At 37.2% G+C, this 13,371-nt stretch overlaps 1 protein-coding gene across 1 annotated transcript in view; it reads right to left on the reverse strand.

Moving 5' to 3' along the window:
- LOC140150495 (citrate synthase, mitochondrial-like) overlaps window positions 1-13,371 on the reverse strand; it is a 32,458-nt gene that overhangs the window by 6,621 nt on the left and 12,466 nt on the right. Inside the window, 4 exon segments of the mRNA XM_072172517.1 lie at window positions 3,026-3,155; window positions 3,749-3,948; window positions 9,584-9,772; window positions 12,105-12,302. Of these exon segments, the coding sequence (XP_072028618.1) occupies window positions 3,026-3,155; window positions 3,749-3,948; window positions 9,584-9,772; window positions 12,105-12,302 (717 nt within the window).

Below are 13,371 nucleotides of genomic sequence, written 5' to 3' on the forward strand. Positions count from 1 at the left end.
TTGCGTTCGGGTATACGCTACTGGACTGTGGAGTCATCACGGATTAACAATGTTTGGCTTCTGTACAAAGGTATAGGAAGAGTTGTTGATAATACTTGCCTGATTAGCGAGTCCATGCAGTGGTCCAGCGAGACCATTCATTCCTGCAGCAAAACTAAGGTATGGATCTGACAATGCACTGCCTACCAGATGTGTTGTGTGAGCACTGACATTACCATTTAATAATACTTGCCTGATTAGCGAGTCCATGCAGTGGTCCAGCGAGACCATTCATACCTGCAGCAAAACTAAGGTATGGATCCGACAACGCACTGCCTACCAGATGTGTCGTGTGAGCACTGACATTACCATTTAATAATACTTGCCTGATTAGCGAGTCCATGCAGTGGTCCAGCGAGACCATTCATTCCTGCAGCAAAACTAAGGTATGGATCTGACAACGCACTGCCTACCAGATGTGTCGTGTGAGCACTGACATTACCATTTAATAATACTTGCCTGATTAGCGAGTCCATGCAGTGGTCCAGCGAGACCATTCATTCCTGCAGCAAAACTAAGGTATGGATCTGACAACGCACTGCCTACCAGATGTGTTGTGTGAGCACTGACATTACCATTTAATAATACTTGCCTGATTAGCGAGTCCATGCAGTGGTCCAGCGAGACCATTCATTCCTGCAGCAAAACTAAGGTATGGATCTGACAATGCACTGCCTACCAGATGTGTTGTGTGAGCACTGACATTACCATTTAATAATACTTGCCTGATTAGCGAGTCCATGCAGTGGTCCAGCGAGACCATTCATTCCTGCAGCAAAACTAAGGTATGGATCTGACAATGCACTGCCTACCAGATGTGTTGTGTGAGCACTGACATTACCATTTAATAATACTTGCCTGATTAGCGAGTCCATGCAGTGGTCCAGCGAGACCATTCATTCCTGCAGCAAAACTAAGGTATGGATCTGACAATGCACTGCCTACCAGATGTGTTGTGTGAGCACTGACATTACCATTTAATAATACTTGCCTGATTAGCGAGTCCATGCAGTGGTCCAGCGAGACCATTCATTCCTGCAGCAAAACTAAGGTATGGATCTGACAATGCACTGCCTACCAGATGTGTTGTGTGAGCACTGACATTACCATTTAATAATACTTGCCTGATTAGCGAGTCCATGCAGTGGTCCAGCGAGACCATTCATACCTGCAGCAAAACTAAGGTATGGATCTGACAATGCACTGCCTACCAGATGTGTTGTGTGAGCACTGACATTACCATTTAATAATACTTGCCTGATTAGCGAGTCCATGCAGTGGTCCAGCGAGACCATTCATTCCTGCAGCAAAACTAAGGTATGGATCTGACAATGCACTGCCTACCAGATGTGTTGTGTGAGCACTGACATTACCATTTAATAATACTTGCCTGATTAGCGAGTCCATGCAGTGGTCCAGCGAGACCATTCATACCTGCAGCAAAACTAAGGTATGGATCTGACAATGCACTGCCTACCAGATGTGTTGTGTGAGCACTGACATTACCATTTAATAATACTTGCCTGATTAGCGAGTCCATGCAGTGGTCCAGCGAGACTATTCATTCCTGCAGCAAAACTAAGGTATGGATCTGACAATGCACTGCCTACCAGATGTGTTGTGTGAGCACTGACATTACCATTTAATAATACTTGCCTGATTAGCGAGTCCATGCAGTGGTCCAGCGAGACCATTCATTCCTGCAGCAAAACTAAGGTATGGATCTGACAACGCACTGCCTACCAGATGTGTTGTGTGAGCACTGACATTACCATTTAATAATACTTGCCTGATTAGCGAGTCCATGCAGTGGTCCAGCGAGACCATTCATACCTGCAGCAAAACTAAGGTATGGATCCGACAACGCACTGCCTACCAGATGTGTTGTGTGAGCACTGACATTACCATTTAATAATACTTGCCTGATTAGCGAGTCCATGCAGTGGTCCAGCGAGACCATTCATTCCTGCAGCAAAACTAAGGTATGGATCTGACAATGCACTGCCTACCAGATGTGTTGTGTGAGCACTGACATTACCATTTAATAATACTTGCCTGATTAGCGAGTCCATGCAGTGGTCCAGCGAGACCATTCATTCCTGCAGCAAAACTAAGGTATGGATCTGACAATGCACTGCCTACCAGATGTGTTGTGTGAGCACTGACATTACCATTTAATAATACTTGCCTGATTAGCGAGTCCATGCAGTGGTCCAGCGAGACCATTCATTCCTGCAGCAAAACTAAGGTATGGATCTGACAATGCACTGCCTACCAGATGTGTTGTGTGAGCACTGACATTACCATTTAATAATACTTGCCTGATTAGCGAGTCCATGCAGTGGTCCAGCGAGACCATTCATACCTGCAGCAAAACTAAGGTATGGATCTGACAATGCACTGCCTACCAGATGTGTTGTGTGAGCACTGACATTACCATTTAATAATACTTGCCTGATTAGCGAGTCCATGCAGTGGTCCAGCGAGACCATTCATTCCTGCAGCAAAACTAAGGTATGGATCTGACAATGCACTGCCTACCAGATGTGTTGTGTGAGCACTGACATTACCATTTAATAATACTTGCCTGATTAGCGAGTCCATGCAGTGGTCCAGCGAGACCATTCATACCTGCAGCAAAACTAAGGTATGGATCTGACAATGCACTGCCTACCAGATGTGTTGTGTGAGCACTGACATTACCATTTAATAATACTTGCCTGATTAGCGAGTCCATGCAGTGGTCCAGCGAGACCATTCATTCCTGCAGCAAAACTAAGGTATGGATCTGACAATGCACTGCCTACCAGATGTGTTGTGTGAGCACTGACATTACCATTTAATAATACTTGCCTGATTAGCGAGTCCATGCAGTGGTCCAGCGAGACCATTCATTCCTGCAGCAAAACTAAGGTATGGATCTGACAACGCACTGCCTACCAGATGTGTTGTGTGAGCACTGACATTACCATTTAATAATACTTGCCTGATTAGCGAGTCCATGCAGTGGTCCAGCGAGACCATTCATACCTGCAGCAAAACTAAGGTATGGATCTGACAATGCACTGCCTACCAGATGTGTTGTGTGAGCACTGACATTACCACCTTCATGATCACTGTTTACGAATCAAACAGAATGCAAAATAATCAAATCAGTCAATCTTTAAATATTTTTTTTATAAGCTACAGTATTCATTACAAAAGAATGCACAAAAATATTGCATACCGTATTCTTTCTAATAAACGCCCCACCTCTAACAAATGCCCCCATATATTTTTTCAAGTAAAAGTGACCAAAATGCAGTAATTGCCATAGTATGTAGGTAAGCTTAAAACTGGCATATGTTGGGCATCATGATCACTGGGTATCATTAGACACCTAAAATGCAAATTTTCTTTATTTTTAACTTCTTTTTAACTACAACTGGTCACAAACTTCATTGTCCCACTTTTAGAACATATAATATTATATGATCCATAATAAACTTAAATAAATGACCTTTTTTCTTCAAAATAAATAAAAATACTCAGAATTCGGTAGTATATTTAGGGAGGTCAGGTTACGAAAATGAAACTAATTTTTGGGGCCTTATATCATTTTTTCTCTCTTTAATATATTTTTTGGGGGGGCAGGTACCTATCCCCCTCATCCCATTCCCTGACTAAGCAGTAGACAACTGTGAGCCAACAAACAAACAAACAAACCAACCTGTGAATTGTAAGGTAGAGCCTCATGAGTTCAGTGAACATATTATCCTCATATCCCAACATGGCTGTGAAGTTTGCTGACCAATCCAAATCGACATTGATAGGGCAGACATTGGAGCCACCACGGTACAGGTTACGGTAGATGATTGCTGCTACTGTGGGCAGTTTGGCAATAAGATCCATTGAGTCTTCATAGGCATGCTGAAATTGAAAATAATGACGTAATTGAATTATATGTGTGCAAGAGAGAGCAACACAACAAGTTCATATTAGAACAGGCTTTCAATACAAACGAAATGGCACTCAGGGATGTAGCTGCAGTAGGCGGTGGTGGGTGGCAGACCCCACTACTCAGTTTTGGAGCCCAGCACTCAGCTGCAATTTTAGCACTGGAGCCCACCACTTAGAGGCCAAAATTGCACAATTTTATTGGATTAGTCAATAATTTGATCCAATTTGTCCAAAATTGCCAAAAATGCAAGATTTTCATTAAATACAGCCCACCACTAAAACTATAGGCCTATATCCTAGCTACAACCCTGATGACACTCTACTCTGATTCCAGTACTGTTAAAGTGGACATTTTCCTGTGATTAATTATTTGCGCTTGCCCATTATCAACCGTTTCCCCTTAATTTGTGATTTCGAAGTTTACTTACATTGACACAAAAGGAATATAAGGCAAAAAAAAAAGGTTTGTCTCAAAACTTACATTGACACAAAAGGAATATAAGGCAAAAAAAACAAAATGTTTGTCTCAAAGCTTGCATGCAGATTTGTAAAATCGCATGCGATTTGAAAAAAAAATGCGAATTTTTTTTATTTCAAAAAAATTTTTTTGAGTTTTCATCATAAAAATACCAAGAAAATCGCATTTCGCATTTGTTTTCAAACCACTCGTGAGCTTTGAGACAAACTTTTTTTTGGCCTAATTGTTATTTTCGCATTAGTAGCTTGGAACGCAAAAAGCATAAAAATAAATGAAGCATGAAGATTTCCACTTTTACAGTAATACAGTATTATTTTCTTTTTGGAATTAAAAAATGAAATGCCATTTTTTCAAATAAAACCGTTCAATCATAATCTTTTAGTTGTGACTAGTAATAAAAGTCAAATTGATATGTGGCCAATTTTTGGATTGAGCCGTTTCATCTGGCATAACAAGATAATATTTTTTGAATTCCAAAAAATTAGTGAACTGCATTTATATTCCAGTAGAATCGAGAGTAGTTCTTCCACAAAAGACAATAATAACTAAATATTGAAATGATATTACAGGTTGGAATCAGCCAAATTTATTGTGTTTGCAGTTGTGCATGTAGGTCAAGAGATCAAAGTTTGACATAAAGTTATAATTCATGAATTATGACTTTTTATCCTCCTATGTTAAACAGCCAAAATAACCAGTAGGGTTTCTTTCACTTTACGTTGTTATTTCAGCTCAAAATGGACAAAAACCCTTCCCAACAATTATTACTATTATTTCAGCATTTTGAGTATAGAATAACAAATTTAAAATTTGAAGGAAATCGTACATTAGAGCTTTAAGTAACTGAGCATGCATCTTGTACAGGATCATGATATCTTATCTTGTATGCATAATCTAAAACCTATACTCATGGTGAGCATAAAATGTACCCTATGCAATGAATATTTAATCCACTAATACTATATAGCCTATATTTTAATTACACTGCTGAACATCTGCTTGTATGCACAAAAAGGAAATTGCTATGACAGAGGTCAATAATCTATGCATTATTTGAATTTCATACTATTTATCATTATAGCATCCCTTCACATTGGAGCAATTTTACTTCAATATTATATTAGAGAAATCCCTCAAACTAGGGCCTATTCTATACGTAAAAATTTGGGAAATATTCCTTTTTATAGTAACTTTTGTTTTCTAATCTTTATTTTCTTCTTAAATTATTTAATTTTCTTCAAATCACAAGACAACCAACCTAAAAATGTCTTCCAATATTTTCTTAGCAGCCCTAGTATAATATTTAAATATAAATCCTGATCAGTATTCCCCTGCTTATTCCGCTATGTTAAAAATTTGTTCAGCATAAAATTATGAAAGAAAATAATAACAAAATTAATTGTAACTCGATGTGCCTAATTCTTTAGAGGGAATGCTGAGGCTATTTTTCTTAAGTACCATATTCATGATCAACCATCTGCCAGACTTGTTTTCAAGGCAAACCGTATGGAACACACCACTCCTCTGCTGAAAGAACTTCACTGGCTTCCAGTAAATGAGCGTATTACGTACAAACTACTCACTTTCGCTTATAAAAGTAGACATGAAACAACACCACTGTACATACAAAATCTCCTAAAATCTCACACATTTTCTGATGGTATGTTCCTACGATCACATGCTGATGGCAGTCTGCTTGAATGTAAAAGAACTCACACAACATATGGGAATAATGCCTTCTGCAATTCTGTGCCAGCTCTCTGGAACAAATTACCTGTAAAACTTCGTACTTCACATAGTCTGGCCACTTTTAAATCTAATCTGAAAACCTATTTGTTTCCAAACTAAATTTTTTATTTTTTATTTTAAGTTGTACATTTTTACTGTAGCCTAAGATGTAGTGTAAGTTGTACTTTTAAGATCATTGTAAAGCGCTTTGTTCATACTTATGCTAAGGCGCTATATAAATTCCGTTTATTGTATTGTATTAACAAAAATATTATACTGTTTGGTCTTCTAATTTTGATGATGGAATGAAGTGAATACAAAAAAATTGGGGAAATCCAAAATGCGGTAGGCCTAAGGCCAAACAAAACAAAGTTTGTCTCAAAGTTTGAGCCCGCAATTGTAAAATTGCGCGAATAAAAAAAAAGAAATGCGGAAATTATTTATTTATTTTTTTTTAGTTTTTTCCGGAAAAATTCAGCAAAAATGAGATTTTTTTTCTCAAAATACCATAAAAATACCAAGTCGGGAATAAAAAAAAAATTGCATTTAGCATTTGTTTTCAAACCACTCGTGAGCTTTGAGACAAACCTTTTATTTTTTTTGGCCTAATCATAAAAATTGACTTGGTGTACAAAGAATTGAACGGGTCATTGGTTTCAGAAGTCATGCACTGCATAATAAAGAACAAAGCATGAACAGCAAGTCTGATGCCTGTTAGAACAATAGAAATGGTGAAAGTTCGCACTTCAGATTAGAGTTGTTTTTTAACTCCATAAAATTTCAAGGATGTCACTATTGTAATCAAGGTTGCCAAACCCACAGTTTGGTAGCCCAATTGGGAGACTTTTGAAAAATTCCCTACGACTTTTGACACTTTCCTATCCCATAGAAACCAATGCATAAGAAAAAAATTGAGTTAATTTTCAACGGTGGCTTCCGATAGTTTCCTATCCAATAGAAACCAATGGTCAAGAGAAAATTGGGTAACTTTTTGATTATTTGACCCATAATTTGGGCTGAATTTTTTTGGTAACCCTGATGGTAATGCAGCTTGAAAAGAGTACATGAAAAGCAGCAAAGAATATATGGGATGTAGGCTATTCAGCAATTACTGACATACCCCTTTGACTTAAAGACATGGTACAGGAATTTTTGTTATCCATTTATTAAAACATTAATTTTTTTTTTTCATTTATTGAATATATTAAAGTTATTGATTGATCGATTAAGGGGGTACTACACCCCTGCCCAATTTTGTGCCTATTTTTGCATTTTGCTCAAAAACTATAACGCATTGGTGATAAGTAAGATATATATATTATAGGGGCAAAGTCTACAACTACTGCACTGGAAATTTTATTTCAACACAGAAAACAGTTGTGGAGTTACAGTCAAAAATGAGGGAAAACCAATATTTGATCAATAAATCAATAACTACTTGCCGTGAGTTGCTGAATTTTCAGTGTAGTAGTTGAAGTCCTTGCCCCTATAATATACATATTTCACTTGTCACCAATACACTATAATTTTTGAGAAAAATGCATAAATAGGCACAAAATTGGGCAGGGTGTAGTACCCCCTTAAAATTATCTTTTAAAAGTTATTTATTTTTTATTCATTTATATATATTATGTTTTAAATTATACTGAATTTCTAAACATCATTGCAATACAATATTTCACTCCTATATTTTATATAGTTGAGCACTGTATCTAGTGATGGTTTCACAGAGTCTTATTCTTACTATTTATTCATTTAATTAATTCCTTAAGGGGTGGGGTATGAACCTTTGGACAGTATTTATTGTGGGACATGAGAGCACATCAGACATATCGAATTGCATTCTGAATACGAAGAATGTCCTTCTGATATCAAATAATTTTCATTTGATGAAATTCGCAATGTAATACACATTTTATGGCAAATCATTAAAAATTGATATTTTTGATATTTAACAGTACTCGAAGTAAATTTTATAAATCTGATGATTTATATTCAAAGTGTATGTAGGTGGGATGAAAAGCCGACGAACAATTGAAAATTTTGACCTTTCGTATTGAAGATATGGATTGTTTTTCCCAAAACACCAAAATAAAAAAGGTCTTTATGGGAAAAAAATCCATATCTTCAATATGAAAGGTCAAAATTTTCAATTGATCGTCGGCTTTTCCTCCCAGCTACATACACTTTAAGAATATATTGATCATTAAATTTATCAAATTTACTTCGAGGACTGTTATATCTCAAAAATGTGAAAAATATCAAATTTTAATAATTTGTCATAAGATTTGAATTAGATCGTGAATTTCATAAAATGAAAATTATTTGATATCAGAAAGACATGCTTCGTATTCAGAATGCAATTCGATAGGTCTGAGGTGCTCTCATGTCCTACAAAAAATACTGTCCAAACTCAAAACGCTCATTCCAGTTCCCTTAATTACCCCTAAAAGTATGGGACAAATCACACACAAAAAAACACATTGGGAATTCCCATCACATAATAATAATATCAATAATTTTCTTTTTAAATATTAAATTCAAAAAGCTTCCTTCTTTCCACATATTTGGATGGGAAATCCCCGAGTTATCATCACAGCTGGGTAGACATACTATACCATACTAAATGCAATTCATACAACAATACAGTGATTTCACTTCAGTTCATTCACAGTCTGCCTTGTGCAACTGAACCTGTAGGGTTTGCTGGTTTGGGTCAAAATCTGGATGTGGAAATTGATCGAACATGATTATTTTTTTCTCCAAACATATATGGGACTATTATAGACTATACCCATGATATTAATAAAGATATAAATTTTATCCTAATATTCTTGGTACATTGTACATGTGAGGATTTATTTAAGCCCCATTCAAAATTTTGATTGGGGGGGGGGGGGTAATTTGCGATTTAATACACACTTTGAGGCAAATGATTAAAAATTGATATTTTTAAAATTCAACAGTCTTCGAAGTAAATTGTATAAAATCTAATGATATGTACTTAAACTGTATGTAGCTGGGATGAACAGCTGCCCATCATATGAACATTTTGACCTTTCATATTGAAGATACAGATTTTTTTCCCCCAAACACCAAAAAATGTCTTTTTGGGAAAGACACTAATCATACAGGTGGATGTAAAACATACATGAACTCAGCATAATAATGTAAAATTTCTATAGAATTATGATTCAGGTCGTTATGCCCATTCTTTGATAATCTACGGTGGCCTAGACTAGTGTAGTACATTCAAAAATAGTTTTGATAGATCGCTGTGGTAATTAATCCTACACCACTAGCTAGTTCTACAGCAAATTACCCATGCATGCACACCCACCCCAACACACACACCCCTACACACAAAAAAATAACCCTCAACAAAGTCAAGTTCCTTACCTCCCAGTATGTTGATTTGTGCACTCCTTCAGCATAGGCCTTGGCAAATTTACTGTCACTCTGCATGGCGCAGATAGCAGCGCTGAACTGTGACATGGGGTGCAGGTTATTTGGGAAATTATTCAACATGTGTACGACGTGAGAGGGGATTGAAGCTCGGTCGGCCCACTCCTTTGAAATGGCTTTAACCTGAAACAACAATAAGATGTACGCAAAAGTGTTAGCTTCGTAATTTTACTACAAGATACTTCAGATGCATGCAAAATGTGATGTCCAGAGCAGGGGTGTGAAAGGCCTCAGAAAAAAAAAGTGGGAAATTACTAAAAAAGATGAAAAAACGCGTAAAATCAGGGAAAAACACCAACTATGGGCTGAAAATAAAAGAAAACATGTAAATGTTGGCAAAAAAAAACTGAAATCAGCTTAAAAGCTGAACTCTCACACCCCTGCCAGAGGCTGCCTTTTGTATTTTTAACTAATATGTCAAAGCACTTTATGACTAACCTTCATATAATAACACAAGGCAGCACATGGTGTATACCATGTCCAATTGTCCATACATGTATCAGTGATATAGACATCAATTGGAAACAGCTGCTTTAAATCACCTCTTGCATTAATAGCTGTGACCTATAGTGCAATGAGTAAATATATCCTTTATCAGACCTGCCAACCTAGCGAAGTCATAATGAGGGACATTGAGACCAAAACCTTGTACATGTACACAAACCAGGTACTGGCAAATTCAACGACTTGAGGTGTGGAATACTTTCAGAGTTCAGAGATGGTTTTGCAGGTCTGAATTTATCACAATAGATCAAAGAGAATGCTATAGCAAATTTTAAAGTTACATTTTCAAATTTTCTGTTCTTTCATTTAAATTTGTCATCACTGAAATTTTCAGAAAACAGGACTGTCCCTCATTTTCACTTTGGTAAACCCCAAATGAGGGACAGTCCCGGTCTGCTTTATTTTGATGGCTGATATAGTAGATACCGGTATCTAAAGAATTAGTCCTGAAAATGTCGGAGCTGCTCCTGATGAAAGCTTGACAGTTCCAAACTTGTCCGACGGTGAACCTGCTAAAAACTTACCAATTGTTATAAACTCCCATCGTGTAAGCCTATCCCACAATTTAGATATCTAAAGTTCATCCTGAAATATAATTTCTAAATTGTGCATGTATTCAGGACCTTTTGTTTTATTTCTAAATCTCAAGAACATGTCTTTTCTTTCATCATAGAGGACATAAATTTCTTTTTTTTTAATGAAAGTTAGCATACAAGTGAGTGAACTATTTGATTTAATTATATTCCTACATAAGGGCTCATATTGAAATTCCCTTACACAGGAAGGTGTGCGCCATCCTGCAGCTTTCCTGTGCTAGCCTTCTTTGTTAAAATCCTGTGTGATTATAACACTGCAATTAGCCACTTAAATTAGGAGCGCACTTTCCTGGGTTGTGCGATGAGCCGATTAGTTCAATTAGTTCAACAATCAATAAAATTGCCAGTCTTAGATAAACTTTTATTATAATCCTTGTCACCAGACCACTTCAAAAGGCAGGGTGTATCACTGATGCATATAATCCATCCGTTTTATGACCGAGCTTTCCTGAGGCACGCGCTTAGCGAGGGGAATCCTGCCTTCTTTCTGTGTGAAAGCGTGGTAAGGTATTTCAATATGAGCCCTAACATGCTTGTAGGGCCGGTGTCGGCACCATTTTTTGATGTCGTCATGTCGACATATTTCGTATCTTGACGTCGACACAGTGTCAACATACATTTGGGTTCCGAAAAAATACCAGAACTTTTTTGTTCATGATTTTAGGAATATTTAAAAAATTTTAACCTAAAAATATCTAGAAACACTGTCGGCAATTTCAGCAAATTTCCAATATGGCCGTCTTCATAGCAAGCATGTAGCGATGAAGTGTACAATTTACACCGGAAAACAAGGCATAATACTGCCAAAAGTATGCCCCCTGAAGGCAAATAACATGAAAAATTGGCGAAATAGTACGTAAAAGATAAGATTTGGCATTGTATTTTGTTGAAATACATTGGAAATGGCCAATATTTTGAGTGAAAATGTTTTACTGGGCCATTGCCTTAGCACTATGTCACCATGGACGAAGTTCTGTCGATATGTTGACATATTAAATTCACTTTGTCGACAGGATTCAGACAGAGGACCTGTCGACACCGGACTTGCTTGTGTGACCATTGTCCACCGTTCTGATGACCGATATTCATTTTACAATATCAGCTGATATCCGATATGATATTTTATTGCATCTTAATTTTTTAATTGCGGTGATAATTTTTTTCACAATGGATTTTACAATGTGGTTTTCCTTCAGCTAATGATGTATGTCTATCAAACCCCTGTTGAATCGAAATGGCACAACCTGTTGTGAGAATGGAGTAGACTCGTACTGATGGTTGATCCAATATCCGATCCAATTATTGGTTGAGACTTCATGATTATAATTATGCACATTGCATAATAATGTACTTGCCTGGTTTTCTGTAGGTACATCCCCTGTCATCAACAACCAAAACAGACCCTCTGGAAGAGGTTCTTCACCGCCGGGAGCGTGAGGGAGAACTTTCTGGCATTCTGGAATACTGTAACCACGGAAACGAATACCTTCATCTGGATCCAATACTGATGTTTCTGTAACCAAACCCTTCATGCCTCTCATTCCACCATATAACTGTGAAAAAAAATGAAATTTTTAAAACAAAACAATTTATGCAGAGATTCAAACAAAATGAACATAATTGAAAACATAACACCAAGATTAAGAATTTTTTCCCAACAGTGATTAGCAAGCATTATACATGTAAATTTAAATCAACTCATTTCCTGAGCCAGTAATATGCACACCCACCCACACACCCCTACTTGATTTGACTGCAAACAACTTGGACTCCACATTTTCAAACTGAGGACCTATCTAAATGAGGACCTAATCTAAACGAGGACTTTTTTCACCTAAGACTATGCGCAAAAACTGTGGACCCGCTTACAGTTTTACAATCCTAATCCCACAAATGGGACATGGTCTTATAGGCCTATTCATTTTCACAGCAACTGATAGGTGTATCCCATCATGCTCTGCAGTACCATAGTAGAACTGCACATGCCATACAAAGTGTACACAAAATCCCTCACTTCAACTTTCAATTACTCGCTTATATCAGAGGAGCTTAGACTTTTGTTTGAAAAAATATCTCTAAAGTACGGTATTGTGAAACTATCCATAGCTCTCAATATTTAAGCGACTCTTACCAATGTTTTGTATGTATTTGCTATGGAGCAAGCAGATAGACTGCAGTGCATGATGGGATACTCCCTTCAGCTGCTGTGATTCATTTTTATGTTGCTGGCAATATATGCTGGTTGTGGAAAAGGAACCAAGCATGTCCTCCGTTGCTAAGTGTCCTCTGTTATGTGGAGTGTATTCTGGTTAACATCCTCAAAGGCGTTTACCAAAGTGTGTGCACATAAAGGCACACACACGCAAGGAAAATCTTGATTGACAGAGAGGTATCTTTGAAAGTGATTGTATTTATTCTATATTAGGCTCTAGAGCATTTTTGCTTTAAAGAGAGAAATACAGTCGGGTACCAAAGTGCAGCGCGCAAAAACAACGGCAGAACTGCATACATGTACGGACACATGCTGTACCAGACACTCTCTTGGTAACTTTAATGTAAAGGTAAGGTTCAAAGAAAGAGAAGATCTAGTTAAAGAAACTAACTCTTATTTACTTTAATCAG

The sequence above is a fragment of the Amphiura filiformis genome, chromosome 4 (genome assembly GCF_039555335.1).
Source record: "Amphiura filiformis chromosome 4, Afil_fr2py, whole genome shotgun sequence".
NCBI classification, from domain to species: Eukaryota; Metazoa; Echinodermata; class Ophiuroidea; order Amphilepidida; family Amphiuridae; genus Amphiura; species Amphiura filiformis.